This window comes from Procambarus clarkii, chromosome 91, assembly GCF_040958095.1.
Source record: "Procambarus clarkii isolate CNS0578487 chromosome 91, FALCON_Pclarkii_2.0, whole genome shotgun sequence".
In the NCBI taxonomy this organism is placed as follows: Eukaryota; Metazoa; Arthropoda; class Malacostraca; order Decapoda; family Cambaridae; genus Procambarus; species Procambarus clarkii.
In genome coordinates, this window is record NC_091240.1 from 9,858,101 (window position 1) to 9,880,167 (window position 22,067).

Sequence of the window (22,067 nt, forward strand, 5' to 3'; positions counted from 1 at the left end):
TTTGTCTCTCTCTCTCTCTCTCTCTCTCTCTCTCTCTCTCTCTCTCTCTCTCTCTCTCTCTCTTTGTCTCTCTCTCTCTCTCTCTTTGTCTCTCTCTCTCTCTCTCTCTCTCTCTCTCTCTCTCTCTCTCTCTCTCTCTCTCTCTCTCTCTCTCTCTCTCTCTCTCTCTCTCTCTCTCTCTCTCTCTCTTTGTCTCTCTCTCTCTCTCTCTCTCTCTCTCTCTCTCTCTCTCTCTCTCTCTCTCTCTCTCTCTCTCTCTCTCTCTCTCTCTCTCTCTCTCTCTCTCTTTGTCTCTCCACCCTCTCTCTCTCCCTCTTTAAACAAATCTACAAGATAAGACTCAGAAAGAATTAAACCACAGACCAGAAAGCAACCTCTTCTCTCAACTAATACGCCTCATTTCGTATGCTATTTCCCAACATACAAATTACAAAGTACCATGAAAAGTAACGGTTCACAAATATTCGCGTTTTCTACGCGTGGGTTGGTGAGGTTAGGCGGGTGGCTTGGGTTCATACGTTTCTGGCTAAATTAGCACTATGTATTGTGTAGGTTGTGGCAAATCAAGAGAGTGTGCTGGACATGCACACATACTAGTGACATACTCCTGGGAAGTTTGGGTATAGCTTGTTCAGTGTTGTGAGTTATTGCAAGACTCAACAAGTAACAAGTGTATAAACTGCAGAAGCAGGCGAGTGAGAGAGAGAGAGAGAGAGAGAGAGAGAGAGAGAGAGAGAGAGAGAGAGAGAGAGAGAGAGAGAGAGAGAGAGAGAGAGAGAGAGAGAGAGAGAGAGAGAGAGAGAGAGAGAGAGAGAGAGAGAGAGAGAGATAATAAGGGTAATATTGCACCCCCAATACCATGAGCCTATATTTTTTTAATCAGTCTTTCATGTGGCACTGCATCAAAAGCTTTGCTAAAGTCAAGGTACATGATAAAGGCACACGGTTCTAAAGTCAAGGTAATATGTGAGCACACACACATATTATTTACTCTTTTTAGAGAGAGAGAGAGAGAGAGAGAGAGAGAGAGAGAGAGAGAGAGAGAGAGAGAGAGAGAGAGAGAGAGAGAGAGAGAGAGAGAGAGAGATAATACCTGCAACACAAAATAGGGTGGGAAAACACCTGCCATATATAAAAACAGCCAAGAAGACGTCTCAAGAAAGGGAAATAACAAAAGGGAGTCCCACAGGGCTCTAGTCTAGAACACATCCGGGTCAGAGGGCATATAATTTGTCTGGGGAAACATTCTCCTTCGCGCCACAGGCCGCAGACGACTAGAAGATGATGTGAACCATCATTACAGAGGATGACTGTAGAATGTTGTATGTGGATGTCTACAGACATCACGATTGGCCCAATAGGTGGCTACTCGAATTCAACCCCCCCCCCCCCCGACAAATGGAACGTAATGTGTTCAGGGGAAAGACCACAGCAGTAGTCTTAGTAGTAGTAGTAGTAGAGCATGAGGCTACGAGAGCATGAGGCTACGAGAGCATGAGGCTACAGAGGGGAGACAATGAGGCTTGAGAAGTACTGTTGGGTTTGTACAGCTAAGAGAGTACAAATACACTCATGTGCAAATATACTTCACACACACACACACACACACACACACACACACACACACACACACACACACACACACACACACACACACGCACGCACACACACACACACACACACACACACACACACACACACACACACACACACACACAGTTAACGGAGTATTTAACGGATGGAATGCATTAGGCAGTGATGTGGTGGAGGCTGACTCCATACACAGTTTTAAATGTAGATATGATAGAGCCCAGTAGGCTCAGAAACCTGTACACCATTTGATTGATCTGTTGAGAGGCGGGACCAAAGAGCCAAAGCTCAACCCCCGCAAGCACAAATAGGTGAGTACACACACACACACACACACACACACACACACACACACACACACACACACACACACACACACACACACACACGACAAAGAGTGCTGGCTCAGACGGGACACCACGAGCGTAGCTCTCATCCTATAACTACACTTAGGTAATCACACAGCCATCTTACCAATATCAGAGGAGCCGCCCCAAAGACCTTGTTGAGAATGTCGTGCCACCTTGGTCAGTGCCTCCAGGTACACCTTCGACGCCGACATGGCACCTGTAAGGAGAACCACCTCGTTAGTGCCGGGTACATGCCAGATGAAGCGGTCAGTGCCAATCAGTGCCAGAGACGAACATTCATGTTGTTTGGTTTCTTGTCAACACTAAAGTATGTTATTTACGGTAGTGTTAACCTCAGAATCAAGGTATAATTAACCTAAATAAATTACACAGTAGTACCATCATAGCCTAATATAAATCACTTTTTTCTTTATTAAATAATATACAATATAAAGATCATATTTACATCAATTTACAAGGGGAAAATACTACATTTATATATAGTATACATAATTCTTAGTAAATATATTGTTCATATCATCACCGATCATGAGCTGTAAACTCCAAATGTTATACTTGATCCAGCCTCGCAAGAACTTCAATGTTTTGTCTACTGAGTAACCCTCCTGCCTGCCTATCCACACACAGTAACCCTCCTGCCTGCCTATCCACACACAGTAACCCTCCTGCCTACCTATCCACACACAGTAACCCTCCTGCCTGCCTATCCACACACACAGTAACCCTCCTGCCTGCCTATCCACACACAGTAACCCTCCTGCCTGCCTATCCACACACAGTAACCCTCCTGCCTGCCTATCCACACACAGTAACCCTCCTGCCTGCCTATCCACACACAAAAAATATAACCAGAAAGTAACATTATTACTGTATTCTTAATTTTCTTGCATTTTATATCAATATGAAACATTAAAAACCTCAATCAAATCCACTCTAATACTCGGTCCACATAAAGCTTTAAGAGTGTCTCTAATCCAGTTTACAAGAACAACCTTCTACTTACAGAAATAAAATATATACATATTCTCAATGTCAGTACATTGGTCACATCTATTGTTGTCCTTAACGACCCACAGCCTATCATTAGTAGGGAAGGTCTCGTGAATACAGCGATACAATAGTTCACGTTGTATTTGGGCAATACATTTAACGTGAAGTTGTTGTTTGTTGTTGTAGATTCAGCTACTGGGAACAAAAAGTTCCAAGTAGCACGGGCTATGGTGAGCCCGAAAAACGTGAAGGTTTGCCTATTATTATGTCACTTAATAATTTTGGTCTTCAGTCAGTCAAAAAGTGTCCGTGATATTATAAATTGGACAAGGAAATCCTAATTATTTTACTTTGCTTTGGCAAGAATTATGGAAATCAACTAAATTAATCTAATTTAGACTAATCGGAAGCCAAACCTAACTTGGATTAGGATTCAACAAGCACTTAGGCAACCTGTACATCTTCCCTTAATCATGGCAGCTTTCTTTACCTTTATTAAACATTTTACGAGCTTGGAAACTTCACAACCCACGGTTATTATTGTTATAAACAACCTCGTAGTGCTTCAAAGGTCATTAAACTGTTTAAAAACTGTAAACAAAGCCGCTATGATTCAGGAAAGATGTACAGGTTCCGCAAGGGGGTGGTGTGGTGGTACGCCTCGTATACGCTGCCTCTGAACTCCTCTAAACATGCGTGTATAGTCATGCGTTAAGTGCGCCAATAACATTTTCCTCCCTAAGAGCGTAGCGAGTTTGCCATTTACTGGGTCAGTCTCCCGCTGGCGTAGAGGCGGGAGTCGGCGTGGGGACACTTCCTGCAAGATTATCCACCCAGCACGAGTGTGGCCAGGCGGGCGGGTACCTCCCCAGCCTGTAATGCCACACAGCTACATGTGGGGCTTCAAGTACCCACAAGTGTGGCTCTCTGCCTTCCTTTCTGTCTGCCTGCCTGGCTGGCTGGGGTGCTTGCTCGCTGCCTGCCTGGCTGGCTGGGGTGCTTTCTCGCTGTCTGGCTGGCTGGCTGGGGTGCTTGCTCGATGTCTGCCTGGCTGCCTGAGGTGCTTGCTCACTACCTGCCTGCCTGGCTGGGGTGCTTGCTCGCTGCTTGCCTGTTTACTCACTACCTATCCACCAATTTTCCTGTTGCGTTGATGGTGCTTGTTCTTGTCTTATGTTCTGATGATGGCCCAAGCGTTTGTAAATGTGATTTAACTGTTTATTTATGCCTGGCATGAACTCCAGCTCGTGGGTACCGCCTCTGAAGAGTACTATTGGTAATTTCCAGTACAGAGTCTCCCGCATCTTTTGCGCTCTGTTTGATCTAGTTCTCAAGCTGAGGATGGAGCTGTTCACACGAAACAGCTCCTTTACCCCTTGTCTATGCCCCTGAGTATTTTGTACATTGTGATCAAGTCTCGTTCGGGTCTTGTGTGTTCTAGTGGTATAAAGCAGAAGGAATCATGAAGCAGTTACGAGACTACTTAAGATTTGTCCCCAGTTGCAGGATTCTGCACACACCACTGTCTCCAGAGATCGCTCGCCACTCTCTTTCTCGACTTCTGTCTATTTCTGGCATTATCTAACGATCCAAGCAGTTCATGGCAGCAAAACACGAGTGGAGAGGTTGGGCTGTTGAAAAGGTAATTTGGAATAATATCAACATTAGCGTCTCGTGACCAAGCACTGCACGAGAGGAACATTAAGACTTTTATGTTATTAACTTCCTCTCCTCTTCCTCGTCTTCAGATAAAGTCACCTCTCTCTCTCTCTCTCTCTCTCTCTCTCTCTCTCTCTCTCTCTCTCTCTCTCTCTCTCTCTCTCTCTCTCTCTCTCTCTCTCTCTCTCTCTGTCTCTCTCTCTCTCTCTCTCTGTCTCTCTCTCTCTCTCTCTCTCTGTCTCTCTCTCTCTCTCTCTCTGTCTCTGTCTCTCTCTCTCTGCCTGTCTCTCTCTGTCTCTCTCTCTCTCTCTCTTCCTCAGCTTCCCTATTCTCTTCGTTTTTTCCAATCTTCTTTCTCTGCCTTCTAATTCTCCTCCTCATCATATTCCTTCCCTGCGTCCTATAGCACTTTGCCTCTTGCTAGGGGCTTTCCTGCCCCTCCTAGCCTGCCTCCTCCTCCTCCTCCTCTTCCAGCGCAACTATGCTAATCTCACCTCTCCTGACCTAGTTATGAGGGCATCAAACCTGCAATTAGCATATTACGTCAACACGTTGGTTGCTGAAGGCTCGACTCTTGTACCATAAGGCTCAGCTGGCTCGTCTCGGAGTTCCACCGTCACACACTCCTGCCTTAATTCATTCGTATATATAAATACTTATTAAAACTTTAATAAATATAACTTTCTCTTCTTTAACTACAATTTCATGTGGAGATTATTTTTTTCATATATTCTTTTATTCAATTTTTTCCAAGCAAAAAGTTAGAACATTTGAGGAAATTCTTAACTGTTAAATTTGTATCTAATATCTAATCTCCTATTTTCTGCCCGAAACGCTGCGCGTACTAGTGGCTTTACAAGATTGTAAATACTATGCTATGTATCCTCTCTAACCCAATGTACCTTCTTGTATATAAATAAATAAATAAATAAAATAACTGTTAAAATTTATACGGTCCCTAATTTATGTAATGTTCATTATATAATTTATGTAATGTTCATTACATCAAGTTGCTGTATTTGGCCGTTAAAACTACAATGTTCGTAAAGAACTTCCTAACACATCGAGGCAGCTTTCATTTGTCTTTACCAATATTCAACGTTTTTGGTACTCCTATAAAAATAAAGATATCCTTTACCCTTTGATCTCACCTCTAGTGTAGTCTATTTTAACGTGTAATGTTCGAGATGTGAGAAGTACCTCACGCCACCTCAAGCACCGTAACTGTGAACATATTAGTATCTTCGTAATACAGGTCTTGACCATGAGTCACGGTTTCCCTAGGAGTAACTTCACTCTAGACCGACTTCCAATTCTCTTAAGAGTAAAACTCAATATCTTGGAATCGATTCATATTACAAACACGAGAGTTGAAGACCTCAGAGTTTATATATTAATTATATAAACATATTAATTATAAATTAATTATATATTATATATATATAAACACCTCTTGTTTATATATTAATTTCGTTCTCTGTATGTAGGTGGTCTTTATGTTTTGGGTATAGCTTCAAGCTTTGTATTTTATCCCCCCCTCTCCCCACCCCCCTCCTCTCTTGCTTTATATCTCTCTCTCACCTCTCCTCTTCCCTCATCTCTTCCCTCGATCTCCATCTTCCCCCACCCCCTCTCTCCTTCAATATCCCTCTCTATTCCTTGTTCCTCTCTATTCCTTATTCCTATCTACGTTGTACCTTCCCCCATCCCCTTAAACTTATTCTTCCTCCCCTCTTACCAAATCGCTCTCTCTTCACCTCTTCCCCTCTCCTATTTTCTCCTCCCCCCTCCCCCTCCTCTGCTTGCTCCTACCCCTTCCGCACCTCCCCACTCCCCGGGGACAACACGCATTATAATATTAATTGACACCAAGTTTCCCCTCGCTACACTGCAGATTTCTCCCCTCAGTGTCGCCTTTCTGATCACTTTCTGGCGTTTTCATACGTTTTCAGGCAGCAATTTGGAGGTTGTGTTGTTGTTGTTGTTGTTGTTGTTGTTGTTGGCGTTTATTTGTTAGTTAATGTAATTTTTTTCAGGATGTATTGTGTGTTTTTGTTTTGTTTTATAAATTATATGAATGTTTGTATGTGTATTTCTGGCGTTGGTCGGGTCCCGTGTTGTGATGCATAGTTTATCCTCCTTCTGTCTGTCTGTCTGTCTGTCTGTCTGTCTGTCTGTCTGTCTGTCTGTCTGTCTGTCTGTCTGTCTGTCTGTCTCTCATCGCCCCCCCCCCCTGCCGCTGTCCCCCCTCCATCGCCCCCCCCCCTAACTCTCGTCTCTGTGTCACTCTGGCCCCTGCGTCACTCTGGCCCCTGCGTCACTCTGGCCCCTGCGTCACTCTCGTTCCTGCGTCACTCTGGCCCCTGCGTCACTCTGGCCCCTGCGTCACTCTGGCCCCTGCGTCACTCTGGCCCCTGCGTCACTCTGGCCCCTGCGTCACTCTGGTCCCAGCGTCACTCTGGCCCCTGCGTCACTCTGGCCCCTGCGTCACTCTCTCCTTGACGCGGGGTTGACTCGACTGTAATTTACAAACATTTATGACGCAGCTGTACGATAATCACTCTGGCTGGTAACACCGTGCACGTACACGTGCAGCCAGAGCTCAACCCCCGCAAACACAACTAGGTGAGTACGTGGCTGCAACACCCGTGCACGTACACGTGGCTGGCAACACCCGTGCACGTACACGAGGTTGGCAACACCCGTGCACGTACACGTAGCTGGCAACACCCGTGCACGTACACGAGGCTGGCAACACCGTGCACGTACACGTAGCTGGCAACACCCGTGCACGTACACGAGGCTGGCAACACCGTGCACGTACACGTAGCTGGCAACACCCATGCACGTACACGTGGCTGGCACCACCGTGCACGTACAGGTCAAATCAGCCACCCTTCGAAGCCGTAAATAACACTAAAACGCTTCAGTTCCAAACTGAACAAGACAATTAGGATAGAAATACCCTAAACTACTCTATCCCTTTGAGATGTATACTTATTGTCTCAATAAACGTACTTCAACTGATTGAGTGATGAAGATTAAGCCACCCAAGAGGTGGCACGGGCATGAATAGCCCGTAAGAACTTGAACTTCGGATATACTGGGGAACCTTCCCAACTGGCTTCCTAGTCCCGTCCTAGGGCCAGATTCACGAAGCAGATTACGCAAGTACTTACGAACGTGTACATCTTATCTCAATCTTTGGCGGCTTTGTTTACATTTATTAAACAGTTTACAAGCATGAAAACTTGCCAATCAACTGTTGTTATTGTTATAAACAGCCTCCTGGTGCTTCAGAGCTCATTAACTGTTTAATAATTGTAAACAAAGCCGCCAAAGATTGAGAAAACATGTACAGATTCGTAAGTACTTGCGTAACTGCTTCGTGAATCTGGCCCCTCAGGCCTCTAGGTATGGCGGCCTTCACATCAATTCACACACACAAAAAAGGGGATCAGTCTTCTTACACATGTACATACATGAAGATGGTAGCGGATATGTAGTGTATGTACATACGACAGGAAATACATGTTCATACAGAGTGGATACACCAAGTGGATGTTGCAACATCCAAGAGGTACGACAGTACCGGGCCGATCCGCGGCAAAGGTGGAGCAAGCTCCTAGCACTTCGCCATGTTGCAACAAGGTGGTATAGGGATAGACTTCACGGATCGATGGGTACAATTATGTTGGCATCCGGAGTGGGATATTTAATATGGTGATCAGCGCTCCTTTTCAATGGGCTGGGAGATTAGCGCTCGTTTTCAATGGGCTGGCAGATCAGCGCTCCTTTTCAATGGGCTGGGAGATCAGCGCTTCTTTTCAATGGGCTGGGAGATCAGTGCTACTTTTCAATGGACTGGGAGATCAGCGCTCCTTTTCAATGGACTGGGAGATCAGCGCTTCTTTTCAATGGGCTGGGAGATCAGTGCTACTTTTCAATGGGCTGGGAGATCAGCGCTACTTTTCAATGGGCTGGGAGATCAGCGCTACTTTTCAATGGGCTGGGAGATCAGCGCTACTTTTCAATGGGCTGGGAGATCAGTGCTACTTTTTTCGTGGGCTGTGAGCAGATAACTGTTCTTTTTTTCTATAGGTTGGGGCAGGAATAGAACATGTAAACACAAATTTATAAATAATTCTGAATCTGTTAGAGTACCACATGAGGAGTTGAAGCTGTACCCTGCAAATTCAAGTTGAAGAGAGATACACACACATGTAAACATAGGAGGCACTGAGGGAACTGTACACTCACTACCTACGTGAGACCCATATTGGAGAATGCAGCTCCTGCATATTGAGCTAATATCTGAAAACCCCACAAGACAAAACTCGTGAGAGTTAAGAGATATGCCTCAAAACGGGTCCCAGAACTGAGAGGATTGAGGTACAAGGAAAGACTGAGGGAAGTGGATCTCACGTGGATAAAATACGGGATAGGAGAAACATGATTGCGAAGCTAAACTTCCTGAAGGATACTGACATAGCAAATGTGTACGAGGTTTGTTGTGCTGGGGGCTCTGTCGTTGTTGTATGGCAAAGCGAGGATATTTCCTTGCTTTATTGTATGAATATATTGTATTATATACTCCTTGGTAGGAGAACAAAAGTACTCTGAGTACTCTTTATTTTCTTTTTCGAGGCTATGGGTCCCTACACTTGCACCAGAGGTGGTACCCCTTCTAGGTGAAAAAAAAACTGTTACATCTAGAAAGGGCAGCTTCCCATCCTTCTCCATCTCGTAAGTGAAACTCAACACAGAATTTCGCTCAAATGCCTCCTTCAGCTCCTGCAGATGTCTGACATCAGGTACCTGTGTAAAAATGTCGTCAACATACCTGCAGTATATGGCCGGTTTTAAGTTCATGTCAACTAGGACCTTCTGTTTGCAAACTTCTACATGGGTACCATCGAACAGAAGGTCTTATGTTGACGACATTTTTACACAGGTACCTGATGTCAGACGTCTGCAGGAGCTGAAGGAGGCATTGAGCAGAATTCTGTGCTGAGTTTCATTTACGAGATGGAGAAGGATGGGAAGCTGCCCTTTCTAGATGTAACATTCATGGAAAGTAGCGGAGGTTTCCACACTGCAGTCTACACTAAGGAAACATTGGAATGTGCCTCAATGCCAACAGTGACTGCCCAGACAGGTACAAGAAGAGTGTTGTTAACGCATATGTCGACCGTGCTCTCAGCTACAGCTCAGAATGGAAGCAAGTCGATGAAGAACTATGTAGGGTAAGGCAGGTCCTAGTCAACAACGGCTTCTCCAATGGTTTCGTTGAAGACATCATAAAAAGGAAAGTGAAACGCCATGCAGCCTCTGAAGAGACAACTAACACAACACCTGTACCCCCTATTAGACTATTTTACAGGAACTTCTTTTCCACATCTCATAAAACGGAGGAAAGGGTCCTGAAAGATATTGTTAATAGGAACGTTATCCCTACAGACAAAAATCAGAAGATACAGTTGACGATTTACTATAAAACCAAAAAAACGGCCAACCTACTCATGAAAAACTCTCCAGACACAAAGCAGAACGCCTTAAAAGAGACTAACGTCGTCTATGCCTTCAAATGCCCACTTGGGGACTGTAAGTCCCAAAGAACTCAATATATAGGCAAGACAACAACATCTCTTTCCAGGCAATTAACAATGCATAAGCAACAGGGCTCTATCAAGGAACAAATAATCTCTTCCCACAACCAGACCATCACCAGAGAAGTCTTAACAAACAACACTGAAATCATCGATAGATACAGCGATAGCAGGCGGCTTGACATCTGCGAGGCACTACACATCAAAAAGTCATCACCAGCAATCAACAGCCAATTACTGCACAAGCATATTCTACCCACTTCAAGACTCCGTACCAATATAGAAGCATCAAGAGGAAGTATGGGCCAATAGGCCCTTGGCAGTTACTTCCATTCTTCCCTCTCATTTATCCAATTTATACCCACTGTTCCGTGTTTTGTCTTGTGTTGGTCAAAAGTTTGTTCACCTCATCCAAAACTGTTCCAACATATCACCTCACCCAAATACGAGTATATAAGACAAGCTGTTCAATGTTAGCATTAAGTAAAACTCTGTTTTCAGGTTACAGTTGTGTGTGTATAAACTAAAGTCTTTGAAAATGTAATAAGTTATTACGAAACGCGTTCAAGCGTCGCGTCAGACTAGAAATAAAAATGAATTTTGGAGAATTGATTTTTCAATTACCATCGACAGTAAAAAGAAACATAATAAATATTGAGAAAATTCGTGTTAGAATTATTAATCTTACTTTTTCGGTCATATTTAACAACATATATATATATATATATATATATATATATATATGTATATTTTACAGGATATATATAAAGGGTTTTTTACAGGATATAAAATAAAAGTTTTTTTTAAATATATATATATATATATATATATATATATATATATATATATATATATATATATATATATATATATATATATATATATATATATATGCGAACAAGCCTGAATGGTCCCCAGGACAATATGCAACTGAAAACTCATATATATAAACTAATATATATATATATATATATATATATATATATATATATATATATATATATATATATATATATATATATATATATATATATATATATATAAGTTTGTGAGGGTACCACCTCTGGTGCCAATGTGGGGACCCATAGCCTTGGAGAAGAAAATAAAAAGTATTCAGAGGAGACCTTGTGGTTTCTCACTGAACACTAATATTATCTTCTCCTACCACCCCCATTCTTTTGTATGTACACATATGTATTTACTTTATTTGAACTGTTACAAATATATATATATATATATATATATATATATATATATATATATATATATATATATATATATATATATATATATTTAAAAAACCCTTTTCATTTGTATATATGAGAGAAAAAGGGATAAATAAGGGAAGAGTGCCAACAGGGGGAGTGAAGCAGAGGGGAAAACGTGACAAAGAGAAGGAGGGAAAATTATGAGAACGGATTTGAAACACTCGTTACGACCTCTGTTTCCCCTCTACCTCTGCTCTGGCCCCCTCACCCTTCCTCCTCTTCCTTCACCCTTCCAATAATTCTTCCCTCCCCTTCTTCCGACCTCCTCTCTTCCCCCTCCATTCCCCGTTCCTATCCTAGCACCCATCACCCCACACACTTGTATCGAGTCCCTTCACGGCCTCCCCTTCCCCTCTCACCCCCTCCCCTTCACGGCCTCCCCTTCCCCCTCTCCACACCCTTCACCGCCTCCCCTTCCCCTCTCACCCTCCCCCTTCACGGCCTCCCCGTCCCCTCTACCCCTCCCCCCTTCAACCCTCCCCTCCCCCCCTCTCCCCCCGGAAGGCTGAACACTTTCACCTTCATCATCAGCTAATTAGCCCCACCTTGAGCGCCTCCTGTGTCACCAGAGGCAAAGGTCGCAGAGGAAGATCACCTGGAAGATTCAACCTAACCCCCTCCCCCCCATCACCTGCCCCACCCAGCCCCTCCCTCCCCCCCATCACCTGCCCCACCCAGCCCCTCCCTCCCCCCCCCTTCCTCCAGGACGACATGATGAGGAAAGAGGGGGGGGGGGGATGGGGGGAGGTGGTTGATCGCAATAAGGCAGATGGGTTGGTAAGGTTGATTTTCCCATTGGGTGTGCGTGCGTGAGTAGACAGTGCAGGAAGAGCAGGGGTATTCTTGCCCCCCTTGGAGTGAGTGGCGGTGATATGTCTGGGGTGGTGGGGGGGGGTAACACCGGGGGTTTATGATGTATTAGCTCCTGCTGGGTGCTAGGGAGGAGACCCTGCTGGGAGGGGGGAGAGAGAGAGAGAGAGAGAGAGAGAGAGAGAGAGAGAGAGAGAGAGAGAGAGAGAGAGAGAGAGAGAGAGAGAGAGAGAGAGAGAGAGAGAGAGAGAGAGAGACAGACAGACAGACAGACAGACAGACAGACAGACAGACAGACAGACAGACAGACAGACAGACAGACAGACACACACACACACACACACACATATTAGAGACGTTAGAAGGAACTTTTTCAGTGTCAGAGTAGTTAACAGGTGCAATGCATTAGGCAGTGATGTGGTGGAGGCTGACTCCATACACAGTTTCAAATGTAGATATGATAGAGCCCAGTAGGCTCAGGAATCTGTACACCAGTTGATTGACGGTTGAGAGGCGGGACCAAAGAGCCAAAGCTCAACCCCCCCGCAAGCACAAATAGGTGAGTAGACACACAACTAGACGCCGGTGGCTGTGTGGATAGCGCGCTGGACACGTGATCCTGTAGCTCGGGTTCGATTCCCGGCACCGGCGAGAAACGATGGGTAGAGTTTCTTTCACCCCTGATTCTCCTGTTACCTACCAGTAAATAGGTACCTGGGAGTTAGTCAGCTGCCACGGGCTGCTTCCTGGGGTGTGTGTGTGTGGGGTGTGGAAAAAAATAGTAGTAACAGTTGATTGATAGTTGAGAGGCGGGCCGAAAGAGCAGAGCTCAACCCCCGCAAGAACAACTAAGTGAATACAACTAGGTGAATACACACACATATTTACACCTATAAAATCTCAACACTTTAGAGACGCTAAGCACACTGCAACCCACCCAACTCTACGCCACTTCACAAGAGCCTTTCAATCCTGTAACATAGTCGCCATCAAACGGAATTACAGTCCCCCCCCTCCCGCCCCCACCAACACTCCCTGCAGTCAACAACACTCTCTCTCTCTCTCTCTCTCTCTCTCTCTCTCTCTCTCTCTCTCTCTCTCTCTCTCTCTCTCTCTCTCTCTCTCTCTCTCTCTCTCTCTCTCTCTCTCTCTCTCTCTCTCCCTCCCTCCCTCCCCCTCTCACACTATCCACCACTCTCCCTCACTCTCTCTCCCTCCCCCCTCTCACTCTATCCCCCCCCCCATCCACTCTCTGATGATTTCATTCCACTCACATACTCGCCACAGTAGCAATTAGTGGTGTGTAGACGGACTCACCTTCCACGCCTCACCGTTTTCTGTGGCACGTTCCGACTCCCGTTAATAATTCTATAAATTTGTATTTTTATGTTCGGGCTTTTTATCATATCAGTCGGGTTGGTTAGGCCATTAGAAAAGCTTCCTGAGCAACCGGCGAGTATGCTTTATTGCTGTATAAGGTAAATTCAGGTGAAACTATGAACATAAACGGGAATACATCTCCTGGTTTACTGTTGCTGTAGGCGTTGGTGTATTACGTTAACTTTTAAATATTAAAAATATATAATTTATTAAACTTTAAGTGCGTTGAATTACCATGAATATTTTGACGTGTTATTATTTCGGCGTATGTTAAAATGTTTTCTGATGATGGGTATTGGCATGTTTTGCCTGTCCTAGTCGCCCAGGACAGTCACTAGGTGTGTCCTAGTCGCCCAGAACAGTCACCAGGTGTGTCCTAGTCGCCCAGGACAGTCACCAGGTGTGTCCTAGTCGCCCAGAACAGTCACCAGGTGTGTCCTAGTCGCCCAGGACAGTCACCAGGTGTGTCCTAGTCGCCCAGAACAGTCACCAGGTGTGTCCTAGTCGCCCAGGACAGTCACTAGGTGTGTCCTAGTCCCCCTGGACAGTCACCAGGTGTGTCCTAGTCGCCCAGAACAGTCACCAGGTGTGTCCTAGTCGCCCAGGACAGTCACCAGGTGTGTCCTAGTCGCCCAGGACAGTCACCAGGTGTGTCCTAGTCGCCCAGGACAGTCACCAGGTGTGTCCTAGTCGCCCAGAACAGTCACCAGGTGTGTCCTAGTCGCCCAGGACAGTCACCAGGTGTGTCCTAGTCGCCCAGAACAGTCACCAGGTGTGTCCTAGTCACCGAGCGTGACCTGGGACAATTATGTCCCATATAACTGTACATAAACTATTACTGGAGAATGTCGCCGCGCTACAAGCTGGCGAATTCCAATTGCGAGCAGCTGTAACGTGCTGGTAACACAATCACCTGGGCATAAGCGCGCGCAAAACGCAATGTCGGAGTGTTTCTTGTTCACAGACGGCAAGTGGCTACACGCTTGTGTTTGGTCTCGTGTGTGTGGGTGTGTGTGTGTGTGTGTGGGTGGGTGTGTGTGTGTGTGTGTGTGTGTGTGTGTGTGTGTGTGTGTGTGTGTGTGTGTGTGTGTGTGTGTGTGTGTGTGTGTGTGTGTGTGTGTGTCTATCTGTCTATCTCTTTCTCTCTCTCTCTCTCTCTCTCTCTCTCTCTCTCTCTCTCTCTCTCTCTCTCTCTCTCTCTCTCTCTCTCTCTCTCTCTCTCTCTCTCTCTCTCTCACACACACACACACACTTCTACGTCAAGCACAAGCCGAAGCTGGAAAAAAGTTCAGAGGTATGCCTCTAGGCTAGTCCCAGAACTAAGAGGCATGAGTTACGAGGAAAGGCTGCGTTAAATGCACCTCTGGAAGACAAAAGAGTACGGGGAGACATGATCAATACCTACAAAATTCTCAGAGGAATTGACAGGGTAAATAAAGATAAACTGTTTAACACGGGTGGTACGCGAATAAGGGGACACAGGTGGAGACTGAGTACCCAAATGAGTCACAGGGACGTTAGAAAGAAGTTTTTCAGTGTCAGAGTAGTTAACAGGTGGAATGCATTAGGCAGTGATGTGGTGGAGGCTGACTCCATACACAGTTTCAAATGTAGATATGATAGAGCCCAGTAGGCTCAGGAATCTGTACATCAGTTGATTGACGGTTGAGAGGCGGGACCAAAGAGCCAGAGCTCAACCCTCGCAAGCACAACTAGGTGAGTACACACACACACACACACACACACACACACACACACACACCTAGAGCCCGATAGGCTCAGGAATCTGTACACCTGTTGATTGACGGTTGAGAGGCGGGACCAAAGAGCCAGAGCTCAACCCCCGCAAACACAACTAGGTGAGTACAACTAGGTGAGTACACACACACACACACCAGCGTTAAAAGTTAGCAAGTGAGCAGAAAGACGTCAAATTCGACTTTTACAAACTTTTTAAACTATATTTGCTTAAAGAATTCCCGAGCTCAACATAAACAGAGTGTACGTGTGTGGACTCGCAGTTCCTCGGCAGTGCGCGTTCGCACACGTTCTCGTCCAGCACTCCTTGTGGGGGTTGGGCTTCTGCCTCGTAGATTTAGCTCAAGATCTGGATGCTACGAGGCTAGTGTGTTGAAAATACGAAGTTATGCCCAGGTCTCTTTCCCAGTCCCCCTCCCCTCTATCTTCCCCTCTCCTCCTTCTCTCAAGATCACCTACCTCTCCCTCTCTCTCTCTCTCTCTCTCTCTCTCTCTCTCTCTCTCTCTCTCTCTCTCTCTCTCTCTCTCTCTCTCTCTCTCTCTCTCTCTATCTCTCTCTCTCTCTCTCTCTCTCTCTCTCTCTCTCTCTCTCTCTCTCTCTTTCTCTCTCTCTCTCTCTCTCAACCTTTCCCTCCCTCACTCTCAACATTCTCTCTCTCCTTTCCTCTTTCTCCACTCTCCTCTTCTCTTTCAAATGTTAATAGTATGAATTGTTTTATTAACACATTTAGGTAAGCAAGAACTGAAAAACGGCTAAAAGTCTACGGAAAGATACTTCCCCGATTTCAGACTTTTATGAAAATCGCTAAGGGTCGCTATAGATGCCGATATTTCTTAAAATGTAGGAGGAGCTGCATCGTATGGGCCAATAGGCTTTCTGCAGCTACCTTCGTTCTTATGATGTTATCTTGCGTACTTGCTGAAGGGATGAGGAGTCTGTGTCACCTGGTGGGTGGAAGGACGGAAGGAAAGAAAGAAGGAAGGAAGGAACGCAGGAACGAACGAAGAATGAGACAATGAAAAACTCTTTGGATAACAAAAGCAGAAGAGAACCCGAGTAAGAGAAGAGGAGGAAGGGGTAAGGAGACTCCGGGTGAGAGGGAGTATGATGGATGGAGGGATTAGAGGATGAAGAATGAAAAAGGAAGGACAGGAGAGAAACTCTTGGAACATTTACGTCAGAAATAGAATAAGAGGAAGGGAGGGAGGGGGAAATGGGAAAGACGAATAGATAAAGAAGGGGAACAGAGAGAGAGTGGGTGTGTGTGTGTGTGTGTGTGTGTGTGTGTGTGTGTGTGTGTGTGTGTGTGTGTGTGTGTGCATGTGTGTACTCACCTAATTGTGCTTGGGGGGGTTGAGCTTTGGCTCTTTGGTCCCGCCTCTCAACTGTCAATCAACTGATGTACAAGTTCCTGAGCCTATTGGGCTCTATCATATCTACACTTGAAACTATGTATGGAGTCAGCCTCCACCACATCACTGCCTAATGTATTCCATTTGTCAACTACTCTGACATTAAACAAATTCTTTCTAATATCTCTGTGGCTCATTTTGGGTACTCAAATTCCACCTGTGTCCCCTAGTGCGTGTGCCCCTTGTGTTAAATAATGCCTTTATCTACTCTATCAATTGCTTTGAAAAGCTTGAATGTGGTGATCGTGTCCCCTCTAACTCTTCTGTCTCCCAGTGACGTGAGGTTTAATTCCCGTAGTCTCTCCTCGTAGCTCATACCCCTCAGCTCGGGTACTAGTCTGGTGGCAAACCTTTCCAAGTATTGCGTAGGTGCGTGCGCGAGCGAGCAACATATTCGTCCACAAGCCTGTCGAGTGCCGAAGTCTCAGCAGTTGGGTCCATGAATTATTCCCGCCTTTACTCTTTATTTACCAATATTTTACCCCTAAAACTTCCTCGCCCGTCGACAAATTTATTGTATCTGCCCGTAAGCTGAACTATTTTTTCTCCTTTTTCCTTCGCGTATTTTTAGAGGGGGGGAAGGGGGGAGCTTGGGGCAACAGAGGCTCTTTGCTTTGTTTCCTCTAGTGGAGTTCCAAGACTGCAGCTGGTCTCTCTAGAGTTTACTCTCCAAGGGGATACTTAGGAGTTAGTGAAGACAACTGCGGGGGGAATTTACAGTGTTTTTTAGAGGTTGTGTTCTTCTTGTGGGCTCCTCTAGTCTTCAAGATGGGCGGCTCGTGCCCGACCTCTCGTGCAGTATGACAAAGATTCACACACACAAAAAAAAAATGGATAAGAGGTACGACGCTCCTCTGAGCCAGGAGATGTTCTCTGGGGGAGAGTTACGAGGCTCCTACTTCTCTGGCTGGGTGTGAAGTTTCTTTCCTGAAGGGGCCTCTCCCTCCCTCCCTCTCTCACTCTCTCTCTCTCTCTCTCTCTCTCTCTCTCTCTCTCTCTCTCTCTCTCTCTCTCTCTCTCTCTCTCTCTCTCTCTCTCTCTCTCTCTCTCTCTCTCTCTCACTCACGTCATAAGGAAGGTGTGTTCCTCCGGCACTCACAGCCACTACATACACTAATCTTCTGAAGAAACCGCCTACAGAACACAGAAGATTGTTATGAAGACGACTGAGAGTGCCATAGAGAGTGCAAGACCAGAAGTGCCACCGCGAATGAGAGGTCCAAGTCACAAGAGAGTAAACGGGGGAGAGTAGAAATGGTGTAAGCAACAGACAACAAGTGTCAACAGGAGAAACGGAGGAGAGGCAACAGGTTATTACTAGCAAGACTCCACAAAACAAGAGTCAACACGCACCACAGAGCAATAGAGCAGAGTGACTGTGTGGGACAGCCTCCGCACTCGAGGAGGGAGAGGCAGGAAGATGCGCCACATTGTGGGTGGGCGTGTGGGCGGGCGTGTGGGCGGACGTGTGTGTGGGCATATGGGCGGGCGTGTGGGTGGGCGTATGGGCGGACGTGTGTGTGGGCATATGGGCGGGCGTGTGGGTGGGCGTATGGGCGGGCTGGCAAGTAAAAGTAGGCAAGCAGGCTAGTGGGCGGTCGTGTGGGCGGTCATATGGACGTGTGGGCGGTTATGCGAACGTGTGGGTGGCCATGCGGGCGGCCATGTGGGCGTGTGGGCGGCCCTGTAGTCATGCAGATGATTTGCGGCCGGCCTTACGAATATATGCGCGGCCATACGGGCTTACAGGTGGACATGCGGGGGTATGGGCGGCATGTGGGCGCAAGTGTGGGCTGACTTGCGAGTAAATATACTTGAGAGTTAGCGTGCAGGCGGATAACTAGCGTAGGGGCGGGCTGGAAGATGGAAAGACCAGCCTTAGGCGGGGAAGGAAAGAGGTTCTGAGGGAGCATACCTGGAGAGGATTTCGGGGGTTCTACTCCCAAAGCCCGTCCTGCCTCAGGCTCGACTTGTTATAGCTTGGTCCACCAGGCTGTTGCTTGGAGCGGCCCGCAGGCCCACATACCCACTACAGCCCGGTTGGTCCGGCACTTCTTGCAAGAACCTGCAAGATCCAAGTGGCTCTTGAATACTCCACCTTCGTTCCGGCAATATTTCGAACGCTTGGGTGTTGAACAGCCGTGGACCCCCCGATATTAAGACAGTGTTCTCTGATTGTGACTATGGCACCTCTACTCCCCACTGGTTCTATTCTGCATTTCCTTTATCACTCGCTCCAGTATGTTGTTATTCTACTGTGCAAATTTGGGACATGGTCCTCCAGTATTTTCAATGTATATATTATTTGTTTTCTTTCTTTCTCATCTCCTTTCCAGAGAGTACATTTTGAGAGCTTTGAGACGGTCCCAATAATTCAGGTGTTTTAGTGTTTCTATGCGTGCCGTATATGTTCTCTGTATGCCCTCTAATTCAGAGATCTCTCCTGCTCTGCAAGGGAAAGTGAGAGGCGAAGGGTGGCGAGGGGTGAGGGAGAGGTGGAGAGGGGAGAGGGAGAGGTGGAGAGGGGAGAGGGAGAGGTGGCGAGGGGTGAGTGGGATTCCATCGGGCTGGGAAACGAATCGTCTTAAGTCTCATAATAGCCAACTGGATAGAAAAATCCAAATTAGGGGGTGAGGGTAAGGGAGAGTGAAGTGAAGGAGAGAGAGAGAGAGAGAGAGAGAGAGAGAGAGAGAGAGAGGGAGAGAGAGAGAGAGAGAGAGAGAGAGAGAGAGAGAGAGAGAGAGAGAGAGAGAGAGAGAGAGAGAGAGAGAGAGAGAGAGAGAGAGAGAGAGAGAGAGAGAGAGAGAGAGAGAGTGAGAGTGAGAGAGAGAGAGAGAGAGAGAGTGAGAGTGAGAGTGAGAGTGAGAGTGAGAGAGAGTGAGAGAGTGAGAGAGAGTGAGAGAGTGAGAGTGAGAGAGAGTGAGAGTGAGTGAGTTCGGGTGGAGAGATTGGAGTTAGCGGAGGCACCGCTGGGTGAGAAATATGGAGACCAATCATACGCTATACACCGCATCACCAACACTCTCACTTCTGCTCACAAGATGGCAGCACTCTCGCCCCCACTGTGGCTATTTTCTCCCCTTTTTGTTTTACATCACGATGGAAATTGTGGGAAGGGTGGAACAGTGGGGCCTGAGGGGCTGCAACCCTTGACACCATGGGAGAAAGTCAAAGAAAAAACAAGAAAAGATCGTCCTTTTTCATGTATGTGTATTTATTTATTGTGTTTGAAAAAAAAATCTGGAAAAAAATTATCATGGAAAGTTAATGTGTGGTTCAGCTGAGTGCTACATATGGCCATTTTCCATTCTAAAGGATTTATTACATCAAATCACAGGTTTCATAAGACTTTTCCCGCGTAATACGTCAGGCTGTAGCGTCAAAACGCCTCACCATTGGCTCATTCCCACTGCTCACTGGCCAAACGCGTAGCTCCTTTCGAAATTACGTCATGCACTCAATCTTCTGAATATTTGAACGAAAAGTAATTTCATTATACGGATTCGTGGACAGACGAAAATTAATATTTTATGTAGATATAATTTGAGAATTAATTGTAAATCGATGAGGCGTTATAAACTGGAACGCCAGCCTTCAGAATTCCAGATATTGTGGAAGGATGCAGTCAGAGATGTGTGAATAGGCGGGCCGCGCCTCCATGACGTTATCTGCATAAACTATTTATATATATGTTACTGGCAGGGGAGAGAGAGAGAGAGAGAGAGAGAGAGAGAGAGAGAGAGAGAGAGAGAGAGAGAGAGAGAGAGAGAGAGAGAGAGAGAGAGAGAGAGAGAGAGACAGAGAGAGAGTGGGGAGATGTATAGTTATCGTGGGCGATATCAAGGTCAAATCGATATCAAGGTTAAATCCCCAAGTGTGAAACAAGAGGGAATCGGGCTCCACAGCCTAGCTGAACTTTTCAAGGACAGTAAATTCTTAGTTTATCTCATATCCTCAGCGACAGGAGGGGCTTCACGAGCCATACTTAATTACTCTCCTGGTCCTCGGAACACAGTTCCCTTCCCCCGTGAAAAAGGAGGTTTTCCAAGGGGGCAAAGAGGGACAGAAAAAGAGAAACAGACGGCGATAGGAATTGACGGAGGGAGGAAACAGAGAAAGAGAGGGAGGGAGAGAGGGAGGAAGGTTGGAGAAAAAGACGGACAGACAGACGACAAAGAGTAAACACGTACATATAGGAACCCGCAAACATATACAACCGTAAATATATATATATAAATATATATATATATAAATATATATATATATATATATATATATATATATATATATATATATATATATATATATATATATATATATATATATATATATATATATATATATATATAATCAAGCAAGCAGATGAAAAGTCACAATAACGTGGCTGAAAGTGTTAACCAAACTACACACTAGAAGTCTGGTTCACACTTCTCCTCGTGCTTCTACCCAACCACTTGGGCTGGACGGTAGAGCGACGGTCTCGCTTCATGCAGGTCGGCGTTCAATCCCCGACCGTCCAAGTGGGTGGTCACCATTCCTTTCCCCCGTCCCATCCCAAATCCTTATCCTTACCCCTTCCCAGTGCCATATAGTTGTGATGACTTGGCGCTTTCTCCTGATAGCCCCCCCCCCCACCTCCTTTTTCTAATGGTGCTGGTGTCTACTCTATTTCTTGTTCGTCTTGTCCTCTCTATTACTTTGGAGAAACTGGCCGTACACTTAATGACAGACTTAAGGCACACAAAAGAAGCGTTAAGTCTGCAGACACTAACAATGTTCTCTTCTGTCATGTTAGGGATTCTAATCATCCTATTGATTGGTCTTCCTCCAAAATAATCTTTCCTGCCTCTACTCTACACAGACGCCGTCTTGTTGAATCGGCTCTTATACACAATGTACCCAACATGAACTTGTCCTGGCTTTGTTGCTGTGGACTCTTCCCTTTCACAGTATATACTCAAATGCTCTAAACTTTCTAACAAACGTGACCTAACATAAGCCTACCCTTCCTTTTTTTATTGTTTTTTATTTAATTTTTTTCTTTCTCTTGTTTCTTTCCCGTTCCTATTGTTACTCCTATTATCACATCCTATACCTTCCGTACCTTTTATCTTGCTCTTATCTTCCTTTAAGATTTCCATCTCCTCACCTCTCTCTCTCTTGCTTTACTTAATGCCCTTGCCTCCCTCGTCTCTTTACGGGCTCACCATAGCCCGTGC

At 45.7% G+C, this 22,067-nt stretch overlaps 1 protein-coding gene across 2 annotated transcripts in view; it reads right to left on the reverse strand.

Annotated features, from left to right (window-relative positions):
* The window catches only part of IRSp53 (Insulin receptor substrate 53 kDa), a 176,973-nt gene that overhangs the window by 35,713 nt on the left and 119,193 nt on the right, over nt 1–22,067 (reverse strand). For both annotated transcript variants that reach the window (XM_069318735.1, XM_069318733.1), the window contains exon 3: nt 2,065–2,157. In XM_069318735.1, the coding sequence (XP_069174836.1) occupies nt 2,065–2,157 (93 nt within the window). The remainder of the gene's footprint in view (nt 1–2,064; nt 2,158–22,067) is intronic.